Source organism: Esox lucius, chromosome 3 (assembly GCF_011004845.1).
Source record: "Esox lucius isolate fEsoLuc1 chromosome 3, fEsoLuc1.pri, whole genome shotgun sequence".
In the NCBI taxonomy this organism is placed as follows: domain Eukaryota; kingdom Metazoa; phylum Chordata; class Actinopteri; order Esociformes; family Esocidae; genus Esox; species Esox lucius.
Window position 1 is genome coordinate 25,269,326 of NC_047571.1, and position 13,617 is coordinate 25,282,942.

Below are 13,617 nucleotides of genomic sequence, written 5' to 3' on the forward strand. Positions count from 1 at the left end.
CCCTATCTGGACTATGTTAAATGTTAGTGCAATATTCACTTTTAACAAGTTGGCTGAGTGTTGGTTCAACATGGTTCAAAAAATACTTTTGATATCATAGTTGGTCAGTCTGTTGTTGACAGAAACAGGGGTTGGGAATACGTTTTTTCAGTAAAAACGTTAATTTGTTGTCCAGTGTAAGCTGAGCTCCAATCCATTTAACTGATTTCCAAGGCCCTCCACACGACTGTTCAATATATACCAAGGCAATTAGCTGTTGTGAAACTGTGTGTGTGTGTGTGTGTGTGTGTGTGTGTGTCCGCTGAAGACAAGGGCCCGGGCCAGGGTGGGTGGCTGTGAGAAGGGCTTGGAAGGGGGGCATCCTCTCACGTGACCATTCTATCCTCAAAATCTCTTTGTTGTAGCTACTGCAGCTGCTGCTGCTGTTTCGCATCAGGCGCCTTTTCTTTTATTCCCTGTTATTGAAACCAGATTTGGTTTTATGAACAGGAAACGTTTTGGGAGTGTAGGACTACTTCACTGATTCAACGGAACGTTCAAGTGAGGAGTTCTTTGAAATTAGAAATTTGCCTGCGTGTTAAATCCGGGGCGTCAGAAAAGTCATAAAAAAGACTCAGCATAGGAAGGACGGACTGCGAGGATGATGATGCTTCTGTTGTCATCTTGGGGAATTTCGTCAGTCAGCGAGGCTTCATAGATGACCACCTCGTTTGTTGGGAGTAAAGAGGCTTTGAATGGTCTCCTGCATCTGAGAAAACTGCTCAATTCTCCGTGCATTGCGTCCGGCTGTCATAGTGCGTGCTCGTTTATGCATGCGTCCGTGCTTTCACGCTGTCCATCCACTCAGCACACATTTCCCTTCAATATTTGCGTAAAGTTGTCGAACTGAATTAATTCAGGATACATTCTGTGACGGCATTGTGTGGGTATCGTCTCCATCCTTTTCATCATGGTTAGAGGCTTGCGCCCGGGTATGTTGCTCGGACCTTTGGCTGGCTATTCCTTGACGTTCCTCTGCTTCGTGGCTATAGCTTCGCTGCCTGGATCACTAGCATCGTACTTACAAAGTGGCGAATGCAAAGGGAAAGGAAAAGACTGCACAGGTAAGGATGCTTAAAATATGATTCCGCTGTTTATTTTGATTGTGTTTACGCACTGGCTGTAAAAAGATGTCACAGTGTTCCAATTTAAAACGTCTCGGGCTGCCATTAAATGCGTTCCACTGAAAGGAGTTTTGCCTCGTGCATACATAGGAGTGAGCAATTGCCGGCCAATTAATTGTCTGTGTAAAGATGCTCAGATAATGGCATATTTACACTGTCCGGATAGACCTGGTGCCTGTCACTCAGGTGTATTCGAAATAATTAGTTCAACCATGTCCTTGCCAGATGGTGTCCCTCTCAACTGTCATCAGTACTAATTTCGCAACAAAAAAATATATAAACAAAACCTCTTGCCGTTAGGCGGTAGATAAACATCCGTCCTGTTACTTATAGCCTATTAACAATTTAAGAGGAAGACTGTCTTTATCTTCTTGTGCACGCGGATTTATAACGTACTCTTTCTGTAATCAACTCATTGGAGGTTGTAGGAATAACCTGGTGAACATGTTTTATTCATCAACCTCAGAATTGTCTTTTCCCTTCACTGTGTTGGCATTAAAAATTAAGCATTTTCATCAAAGGCCAATGCACTGAACCTAATTCTTCAATCTTTCCAAGCGAATTCATACAGTGGATTGAACGTACTGCCATATCATGAGAGGCAAAGCAAGTGAGGGCCCCGTTTCACCACCAAAACTAAATAACTGCTGCAGATAATGCAGTTGCAGTTAAGCCTATAGTTTCACCCTACCCGCCATGGCTTTTTTGTCTTGTATCCAATCGATCTAAAAAAATATATTTGCTTTTAATTTAGCTTTTTGCTATGATAATGCTCAAAGGTGTTTTAGCTTGAGCAATATTCAGAAAGCAAAGCATTCCCTATTCCAGAACAAAAACTCTTTGCTACCCCAGGTAAATCAAACTAGTGATAAAACCACCAGATTACCAAAACATATAACCTTGTGACATGACAGAGACTGAAGAGACCAACAGCCGTGTCTATGCATTATAACAGTATTTATGAATCACTAACAGACTAATGAGGATCCAATTATTACTAATTAGTCAATAGACTAATGTTATCATGGATATGAGCCAGAATCAGGAAATAAGATCTAAAGCAGGGCCATTCAAATCTTGTCCTCCGAGGTCCGGAGCCTGCTGGTTTTTGGTTCTACCTCATCATTAGTTGCACTCACCTGGTAACAATGTCTGAATGAGTCCTGGATTACAGGGTTACAATTAAGAAAATGAGTGGAACTGGCTTCGAGGTCCAGATTGGAATAATCTGCTTTACTGGAAATAGGCCTATAGGGAAAACAATATGCACCACTGTTTGTTTCTAGAGTATGTGTCAATATATCTTTGTGGTTGTAAGTTTGAACACAAGTTAAAGTATTTTCGTAGCCACTCCTCTCACTATTGTGGCCATTCAATTCATGTTATGTAGGCAAATGCGTGACAGTCGGACAGAGTTGTATGAAAAGATCTGGATGCAACCTTGACATGTGACTAGATCAGACGTGGTTTCATCTGGAGTTTGGGTACATTTCTTATTCTACATCATTTTGTCATTATTATAGGTCTTTTGGAGAGCATTGATAAACCAGTCCTTTATAAGTGTGTTTTTGGGCTTGTCTATTGATTCCATTCAGTGCCATGGTTTTGAAACTAAAAACGTATTTCTCTCCTAAACCCTTAGCCACAGACCTTCTGGCCTATAGATATGTAAACAACATCAAATGTAGCTGAACACCACTCCAAACACAGTAATAAATGGTCTGCAGTGCACAGCCCTTGGATCCACTGATGTTTTGCTCCAGTATGAAAACCCAGCAGGAGTGTCTCTGTGTGTGTGTGTGGGTGTGTGTTTGTGTGTGTGTGTGTGTGTGGGGGGGGGGGGGGTTCAAAGTAAAAAAAAATGTATTGGTCTCATAGCAGATGTTGCTGCGGGTGTTGCTAAAATGCTTGTTTGTTTGTTTTGTGAACATAAATGACAAAGGAACAGTGTTCATTAGGTACGTGGGATAACAGTGTAGACTGACTGTGGTTGTGTGAGTCTGAGAGACCGTACGCGCGCGTGCGCGTGTGTGTGTGTGCGTGCGTCTGAGGGTTTGAAGACATAGTTAGTGTGTACCATCTGACCATGTAAGTATGTTCACCAACCACCACTGGTGAGTTCATTTTCAGCAGGCTGATCATGCAAACGTGTTCAAAGCCTGTGTAATTGTATGGCTTACTGGGCTTCTTATTAGTGACGTATATTTTAGTGAACCGAAGGATTTTGCCATGGGAGCTTCCGCTTCATTTCTCCCATATTGAAACACTTGCATGTCAAGGGTGGTGCTCCAAATTGTTCCCTGCTCCCCATGTAGTGCACTATTAAACAGAGGCCTCAAGGGAACAGGGGGCGTTTGGGATGCAACTGCTGACAGTTTGAGGTTGTGGTGGATGGAATCAGTGGCTGTGTCATGAAAGTATTTATCAGATATTTTCTCTTCAACCAAGGACTTGCGTGCAGGACACATCTGCACTGTGTTACAGACAGAGATAAGAGAAATCATCCCGTTCTGGTACCACATGGGACTGCTCAGTGTGTAGACCCCCTGGGAGTCCTCTCAAAGTCTCAAGTTAGAAATGTTAATTTGAATGTCGTTGATGAAGCACTGCAGCTCATAGCTAATGCATGAGCTTCAATCCCTCCGAATGTGCAGCCTGACTGAATGAGTCTTATGCACCTTCATGATCTTAGAAGTGCTATCAAGCTGGTGAATCAGAAATGTCCATAGGAGATCCAAAATAAGCACTCCTTTGACGGATTAATACTGTAGTAATATTTACTGTAATTGGTTTCTCAAAAATAGCATTTTCTTGCAGATATTGTCATTAAGCTTCCACTGATTCGTGTGTAGGTTCCATTTAACACATTGTTATTCCATGTGGGTTTAAGCTCACCTTCCAGGTTAATCCTTGGGCAACAGCACTTTTAGCTTAAATTGCCTGTGATATTCAGACCTGAATGAAAGTTTTCAAATCCCCAGACACTTACACAATTTTAGAATTCACCTATCCTCACTTACATAAATGATTCAGTGTTTGGAAAAACAAAATACAAAGTAAAGTAAATTAAAATGTGAAAATATTATTTTACTGTCTTATTTGACGTGATTGTCCTTAGTAATTGAGAATAAATGAACAATGGAATGATTAACAAGGGGATTTTTTTCTTAATATCCTCTCTGAAAGGGAACTGTGATTTTATTCCATTCAAAGTCAGCATATTAGGGCTGCCAATATTTTGGGATGAAAAGTAGCTACAACAACCCCTTTATTTCCCCAAAGTAGGCTAGTTTTATGATATAGAAGACAATTCAAAGTATCTACACTTTTTTACTGAGGGATCAAGTCTCATTATTTAATAAAGAAGGAAGACTTGAAAACCTGTTATTTGCTTTTAGTACCAAAGCTAAAGCAAGAAGGAAGGCTAACTTCTCATTGATATCGCAGGTTAAAGGTGTTACATAGCCTGGTGAAATCCCTCACCATGACTTGATTTCTGTGGCTCCATCAAATGCTTCTCATTTTACAATCCACCATTTCACTAAGGTGTCAATATTTGCTTTCTATTCTTACTGTTATTCATCTTTGGCTCTTGCTGACAGCTGCTTGACTGACAGGCTATTGGTTTGGGATCGAGACACGACAAAAGACAGGTTACATGTCCTCCATGACCTCCAGGGCCGGACGTCTTGTAGATATGTACACAGATACTGTTAGGACATGAATCGATTATTCTCAGGTGTTTTAGTCCTAAGCAGTGTTGTGTGTGTGTGATGCCCCACACGTTCATTTCTCTCCGCTGCAAATGAATTTGGTACTAATCCGTTTTAACAGCCGGTTTTAAGGGAACCAATTATCTAAAAACAATGGAGAAACGGACATTTTTAATTGTTTTCACAAAAACAGACAATTAGTGCAATTTAAATGAAGCCAGGCATTCCGCTCATGACCAGGAACATGCATGTAGAGTTCTTTGTTCATTTTCTTTGTCTTGAGACGAGAACGTCTTTGGTCAGGATGGTATCTTTGTGGTTCTGATGTTCGCAGACACCATATATGCCAATAATTCCTGAATAGACAATGGCCCGCCACTAAGGACAGGAGACCTCTGGGAGTGGCTGCGAGGAAGCAGGACATTAATTACGAAATGGATATCACAAAATATGGGACAAAACCCAGGGTAAAAAAAAACTATGTTATATAAACCTTTATTGTGTGGCAGCGCTGCCACTGAGACCTCATACACATGCTATTGTATATTCCCTGAATGGATTCAGATGTCTCAGTGGCTTTGAGCCCAGTGCTAGAGTTGTGGCTTTGATGCCAGCGTGTGCCACATATAGCTTTCTAGATGTGTTTACGGTGCCTTCAATAGTGTTTGCTGTGTGATATTACACTGAAGCCTTGAATGGCATCGTGGCATGACTCATCTAGTAACAAATTCCGTCGTAGTCAGCGTGCATTTTGAATAATAAAAACGGGAATTCTACTTTTTAAAATGTGCCGAATTAATTCATGCACTTTTATTTCTGTTACTCGCCAAAACTTGTTTTCTCATTGCTCTCTCTTGTCTCCCTGTAGCAGCTATGTAGAGAGCAGTATGTTTGGAAGATCAAATTAGAAATATTGCGGGTGTAATTCTTAATGTAGAGTCATGAATTTCGCAATGCGTATCATATCGGTACCTTGACGTTATTATAATTATGTCATTCCCAGCCCTATCTCATCTTTCATCTACCAGCCTCTCTGGTGTGTATGTGCTGGAAAGAGACAACAGACCAGAATAGTTCTTCAACCACAAGTCGCTATAGGCAGTCAGTGGAAAAGTTATGACTGTATCAAAAGGTGTAGCCTAACCAGCGGTAATAACCCCGTCTCGGGTTAACCCATAAAGCGCTACCTGAAAGCTTTCATGCTGCTCTCATGTTTCACATACTATAGAAGGAGCACAAGTTTCGGTCCTTGAAGTCTGTACCTTAATGAGCCCTTTAGAGTAATCCGTCAGGGTTCGGGAGGCGTTTTAGCATACAGCTCATTTAGCCCGGAGGACAATTTTTGGGGACATTCATTAAAATCAAGTTTACATTTTAAAGGTTGACACCTGCATTCACATTAGCGCCGGAAGCTCTGAAATCTATGGAAAAAGGGAGCAAAAGAGAGTCAAACCTCTGGACTGTGGACCACATGCTCTAGGTGAGGCAGGGTTTGAGCCTAGGGTGGACCACTGTTTGTGCACCTCCTACCTGTTGTGTCACTGTCACAACAAAGTTCAAATCTCAGGTCTTAAAATAATGGGAGAGAGGGAGAATAATCTGTAGTAACCTTGAAGTGAGTATCCTTTCAATTCATACAAAACATTTAAGGTATGAGGAGCCGGTGAGTGCATTGGTAATACATGGATACAGCATACTAATACGGTCTCCTGATACAGCACATTGGCTTTGTAACACTGTAATGGTGTCCCTTAATCTCCTAGACTTTCCCACCCACCATATCGTCCTATGGGGCCTTTCTCGTCCCGAAAACGGAAGCAATTACGATGTGGAAGCAAACCCCCGCGTACTGAGAAAATTACAACGGTTTTTATAACATCAGCTTAATGTGGGGGCTGTCAATGATGCGTTGTAATATGGCACACGTGGCCTTTTAGACTGCGCACGAATGACAGGTTTATGAAAACAACATGGCATGGCTGGTGAAATTGCAACAGCATCATTTATCAGTGTAACAGAGGCTCTGTGCAAAGCTGTATGGGATAGCATGCTAACTAATCCTTTACTCAAGTTCAAATTGTGCTTCTGTGTCCTCACACCCTTTTACAAATAGCATTTAAAATAAATTGGCAGTGCTCAGTACCTAAAACATCCAATCTGAGGGATTTTTTTTTCCATGTGAAGATTCAAAAGGTTATGGACAGATTGCTCGCTTTTCTCATTTTATCCCTCAGTGATTTGAAACGTAGTTGGATCTTGTCTACCAGTATCTCGTTCTCCCTTTTATGTTCCAACAAAGCAAACTTCTATTAGATGGATTATTGTTGCTTATCTTTTGACTTGCTATATATATGCCATATATGGGGTTGTGGATATTCAGTACTTTCTTCTAGTTAGTCGTGCTGTAGGTAGCAGGGTCTGTTGTTGTTGGTACTGCTGTCTATGAGTGAGCCTCGTAACAAAGGGGTTTCGATGATAACCCTTAGCTGAAGGTAATCAAGATGACTAATGCTTCTGCTATGTCTCTGTTACTGATGTCCTTGAAGCCAAACAGGATACAGTGGTGATATTCTGTCATCACTGCCAAAGCATCCACACAATAAACTATGCTTCATTACACACCCTGGGAGTACAGGGTTTCAACACAAACAGGTCCTACCCTGAAGGAATGCAACAAATGCAGGTTCTGTGAAACAAAAACAATGATTTCAATAACAAATTAAACAGATGCTTTATGTAATGTCACTGCTCCAGTACTAGGAACATGTACGCTTAGTTGCCTACTCTACATTAACATTAACAAGTCAATGGCAAAACAAACAGTCTGCATCATTTGAGGCTAAAGAAATACTCCACGAGGGGGAAAATGAGAACTTCTAATGGAAAATGTTTCCTTGAAATTACATATATAAGGAAATTAGTGTTACCAGTGTATTTATATGCTGCAATTTGAAATATTGCAGAGAAAACAGTGTAGGAGCAATTACATTTAAATTCAGCCAATTCAGGATTCTTAAAAGCTAAAAGGAAAATCCCTCTATCTCTAACAGATTTTATGTCATAATTGGCCTTGGTTTGGTTCATACTGGGTCACGCCCAGAGTAGTGTGAGACAGGACCTGAGGTTATGTGTAGGCTTGGAAACTGCACCTAAGATTGTCTATTTGATTCTTTGAAACTGTAGAGACTTTGCAAATATAAGAAGGGTCCATGACACTTTGCTGCCCTGTTTCACAAACTTTCATAAAGCATAGAGTCCCTAATTAAATATGTAGAAAGTCTCAGCAAGTCTCCTCTGTGCTTGAAGTTCGCTGGACTCAAAGATGTTCACTGGGCTCATTGAAGTTTGTTTGTAATTGTGATCCATCCGTTGCAAATGCATTTTCATCGGCTTCAAGACACAGATGTGAGGAAGTTATGGTCTATCGGGATTTATTTAGTATGACCAAGTCCATTACTTTAGTATGCACATTCTTCCTGCAAAAAACTGGGACAAAAGAATTTCCGTACCAGGCCAATACCCCATTTTCCAATGATTGTGTCAGCTTTGAAGCAGCCTCCTGCTCTTTTTCCTTTTCATGTAGACACACAAATGTGGTGAATGCTTTATCTTCTCTAATTCTCCTATTTAGTATGCTAGCTAACCTGCAATTGAGCTTTCGTTTTTTAGAGACTTTTTCAAAACCTTATTTTGAGAGAATAAGAGCCCTTCCAGTGTCTGCAGGAAAAAAAATAATAGCCGCTTTTGGACCCAGTGGACAAAATGCGTGTCAACAGAATGGCAACAATTGTGGAAGATTGCATCCTTTCTTTTTGTCTATGCAGCCTGTTTGTTAGCTCAAGGGTATGTTCTAGCTCTAGCTATTGCATATATTGATGAGTTTGTGATACAAAAACTTTTGGCTGTATCCTACATTCATTTATATCTGACAATGTGAGACATGTTTCATATTATAAAGCCATATATTTTAAATCCATATATTGAAATATATCTTATTGACAGCAAACTTATTTTAGAAAAGATTTGCTTGTTGACAGGGGCTATCTAAGGCAGTCTTTTGTTTTCGATCCTCTCTGTAATATGGAACCCTCCGAGCCAGCTTACACTGGCTGTCTGCTCTGTTATGCTGTCATTAGCGGGCTGGGTTGGGGTAAGCTTCCCTTCCCATTGATTGTGGAAGGACAAAAGAGGCCTAAAAGGATGGCCTCGTCTGCGCATTGAACAGCGCCAGTAGGGACTGCTATCTCCTCTTGCACAGCAACAGGAAGCAGAACTTGGGCATCTATTAGGCCAGATAGAATGTGGAATTCATGCAGCCTACTTGCAATCAGCCTCTACTAAGTAGAATGTGCCAAGTTCAGGTCACCTGCTGGTTTGTGGCTTGAGCTTTGCAACCCAGTTTGGGCGTCCTCGTGTGTGCCCAGAATTGGATTGGGGAACCGATTAGTCTCGCGTCACTGAGTCCTTGGCCAAATGTATTCAACAGCATTCTACACACCAGCAGATTAGAAAGAGGTGTGTTTCTTAAAGTGTCCTGTAGTACACAGATATCATCACGCCTGGCACAAATGTTTTTTTCCCCCTGTTGTTATAGGTTTATGCTGTTTTGTCCTACACGCCTCGAAATGCATTGTATGATATTTAGATTGCGATATTAGGGATTGGTTGAAGCTCAGTGTTAAAATCAACACACTGGTCATGCTCTGTCTGACCATTACAGAGGACTGCGATTCCGGATATTTGAAAGAGTCATTGACTAGGTTCGTCAGACAAATTACTGACCAAAACTAGCTCATTAGAAATTGGATTAAATTTACAGAACTTGAAAGGAAAGAATTTCTTAAAAAGTCAATAGAATGGCATGACTTAATTTGGTATTTGTACAAACCAATACTTTACCATATATATGTTATCAAACTAATTATTGAAGGAGCGACTCATGTAAGAGTGTAAATTAGGCTTTTTAAAAAGGTTTGAATCCTAAGCAACCTGCCTGCACATCGAAGTGTAATACACCAAAATAGCTGTAACACATCAATCCATTTTTCTCTGTTAAGAATTTTTTTGGGGTGTTTTTTAATATACTTCTGATTGATTATATTGTTTAGATATAGGCCAGATAGTGATGTAGTTGTAGGCCTAAGTCACTGCATTACAGAAATGGATATCCCATTTACAATATTGTTCAACATTGCCTACTTTATTGTTGTTTATCACTGTAACTCGCTTGCAAATGCCATCTTTCATGTTTTGCTTTTCTGGCACCAACTGCAGACACCAATTTTGCTGTGTTGTGGATCTGTGAAATGGCAACGCTCACCGCTAAATCTGTTCAGTGTTACAGAAGAGAATGATGTTGCTTGTCACACTAAGCAGTCAAATAAATGGAATTAAATATCTTCTTCAAAATCAATGCTGGGTGAGAGTTTTCACCACGTTAACAGACTTACAATGAGATTTCTGTGGTCGTATGGATCGGCAGTGTGATCTCACACTGAAAATTCACAAATTCATACAAACAGGAAATGTACATTTCAATTACCGACTGTAACGCTAACCCTAATCCTGTCCCTAACCTTAACCGTTAGTTAAACCTTTGCCTGAAACCTAACTTAAAATGTTTCAGTCATGACCAACGCAATAAATTACAGGTGTCCTCGTTTTTCTATCGTCTCCTGTAAATTGTAGCTTTTGGTCTGACTCTGTCTTTTTCATGCACATTTCTTGTTCAAATGAATTTGGGCTTTAATTGTGTGAGACACTGTTTTGATCAGAGGACACACTCAATAGGACTGCATACAATAGTATGCAGTGAGACGAATGCAGAGGGATGTACAGACTTTGGCAACTAGTGTAATTTCAGACAAATTATACGAACCAATAGACTGCAAATACAAAGATGATTTACTTGGGTTAGAACAAAAATCTGTATGCCTTGTCATTTATCCTCTGGCATCCTTCATTTTCGTGGTGGTTGCCATGCTCCATTCCAGTCTTTCCCATAAGGCTTCCTAAACAATAAGAACATGCAGAGAGGCTATAAACACTCTTTATGAGGGACTGTGAGAACTGCCTGAGGAAAGACAAAAGGCCTTTCCATTGACTTTCCAAACAGACCTCTATGAAGCCTATTTGTGCTGCATGCCCCACTTTAAACAACGACAACTTCCGGAACGAATCACTGTGGGAAGGAATATCTGTCAACATACAGTTTACTCATTTGCTGACTAGCAGGTTTTATTTGTAGACAAAATAAACGTTTCAGAAATGTCAGTCCAGTAATAATGCAAATATATGCATGTTGTCAACCATTTGTACTAAAGCTGATGCCTCTGGAGGTGATGACTTTCCCTCCATGCCGTTGGGGTGTGTTTGCGTGTACAGATTTTCCTATGCTTGTAAGTGGTACAAATCTCAGAAAGTCTCCATGAAGAAGAAGTGCCATTAGCGGTTAGAGTTAGAATTAGGGTTATAGTTTAGGTTTGGGGTTACTTGTAATATTAAGGTTATGGGTTTTGAGTTTGGTTATGGTTAGATGAAGGGATATATTTAGGATATTTGGGAAAATAAAATTTTGAGTGGGAATACCTTTTCTAATCCCCAGAAGGATATTGTATTGATATGTAATGGAAATTGTGTAGAAACGGCCTTTGCAAAAGTGAGTTTAACTGATTGGCCAGATACCTCAGTGTAGAAAGTGTAGTTCTTTATGGTTGTGTCAGAGTGATGCAAGGATTGAAATCACACTTGATTTGTTTCCTTTTTTCTTACTGATGTAGTGGGTCATATCACCAGTCAGTGATAGCAGAATAAGCTCACTTCCATCTATTTGACAAATCCACTAATGTCTGAATGCACATGGATGTGTGTGAAACACTTTAAGCAAAAACCAGGACCTATAATTTTTGGCAAACCCTTAAGTCTCACGTAGGCCTTCTAAAATCTGCTGTAGAACATGGAGAGAATTATTGAGTACTTACATTAAATGTATTAAACATCCGTAATTCATATTTTCCTTCAAACTGCTGAAGACGTAATACAGGAATGCAGGTTGAAATACACAGCAATACTTGGCGTTGGCTTAAGGCTGACCTTGTTTTTGCCTTTGCCAATGCAGAACTTTCCTATATCCACTACGGTTTAGCTGAGGTTATGTGCACACTGGCTTATCTCCTGGAGAGATTTGCCTTAACCTGGAACATAGCAGGGGGTTGGTGGACTGTAAAGTTAAGCCAAGTATGAACAGTCCATTACTTGTCCTGTGTGAGGAGACAAACTGGCTGTTGGGAAGATGTGGTCAGATACAGGTCTTTGGTTGACTCTCCTTTACACAGGGCCTTATCCAGGCTATCCCAAACCCTGAGGTACCAGATTGTCCTCCTCTGGAGGTCTTGTTGTGCTTCTGAAAAGGCCACTGGACCTTTTGTCTTGGTTACACAGACAGATGGAAACCACTGGAAAGAAGGTCCATTGACGGCAATGTGGGCTTTGTTTTCTCTTCTGTCTCCCTTTGTCTCTTTCTGTCTCCCTTTGTCTCTTTCTGTCGCCCTCTGTCTTCCTGTCTCCCCTCTATCTTCTCTCTGTCTCCCTCTGTCTCCCCTCTGTTTCCCTCTGTCTTCCTGTCTCCCCTCTGTCTTCCTGTCTTCTCTCTGTCTCCCTCTGTTTCCCTCTGTCTTCCTGTATCCCCTCTGTCTTCCTCTGTCTCCCCTCTGTCTCCCTCTGTCTTCCTGTCTCCCCTCTGTCTTCCTCTGTCTCCCCTCTGTCTCCCTCTGTACGCCTGTGTCTCCCAATATCGTCCTCTGTTGTCTTCTGAAGGTTTGGTAGCGGTTTTCTCAAAATGTTTTCACAATGGGGACTGGAAAATAAAGCATTTTGGCCCTGAAATTATTAAAGGTGATTGGTTAAGTCAAATTGCAGCAAATTAATGTTTTCTCTTTTTCCATCTCTCTGGTGCTCTCTAGTATTCTCTGTCTCACACCCTAACAGCGCCTGCGTGCAGCTTACAAGCTGAAAGGCCTGGGGTCACTCAGCCTTTGAATTCCCTCAGCACTTAAATCTTGCATCACTTCAAGCTCTTCAGCCCTCTGTTCCTTCGTCGCCTGCTGTGCAGCCCCTGCTCCTTCAATGTAGTTTTAGTTAGAAACTGTCATTATTTCAGCCCTGCCCCCGTAAGATGCCTGTCCCTTTTGTCCTCCCCCTCTTTTGTAGCCATGTGCTGTGATAGATTCATGCCTCTTTGAAGCAAGGCGACACAGCCATAATGTGCCGAATCATGACGCCTGATGCCTATCTACAGCATTGTGGTGTGTTGAGTTTGCTGTGCACCATAGGAAACACATTGTCAGTTTTCTGTTTGGAATGTTTTGGGTATGTTGAATTCTTATGGCCAGGGTGGGTTGCGGACTAGCTGGAGTGTAATATGTGTTTATAAGTTAGGTGCGATAAGTTAAGAAATGTCAACTTTGAGAGACAGTTATATTAGGTTGGTTGAGTAAAGTATGAAGGGTAGGTAAAAGTATCTGCTATTTTCTTTTAAACCAAGAACCTACACTTTTTTAAATATATATGAGTGCTTAACCATCACAAATTTAGTTTATAGTAGGCCAATTGGTATTACAAGCATATCCAGTTTACTTGACCTTTATTCTTCTATTGTTACTGGTTTTAAATGTTTTATTAAAATGTAAGGGTATTGCATTATTATCCAAATGTTTTCTTCATAATACAATATAGACTCACCA

At 40.8% G+C, this 13,617-nt stretch overlaps 1 protein-coding gene across 1 annotated transcript in view; it reads left to right on the top strand.

Moving 5' to 3' along the window:
* The first annotated feature begins 395 nt into the window (after positions 1-395).
* The window catches only part of tmeff1a (transmembrane protein with EGF-like and two follistatin-like domains 1a), a 39,597-nt gene continuing 26,375 nt past the window's right edge, over positions 396-13,617 (top strand). Inside the window, exon 1 of the mRNA XM_010892475.2 lies at positions 396-1,103. Within this exon, the coding sequence (XP_010890777.1) occupies positions 950-1,103 (154 nt within the window). The 5' untranslated portion in view covers positions 396-949. The remainder of the gene's footprint in view (positions 1,104-13,617) is intronic.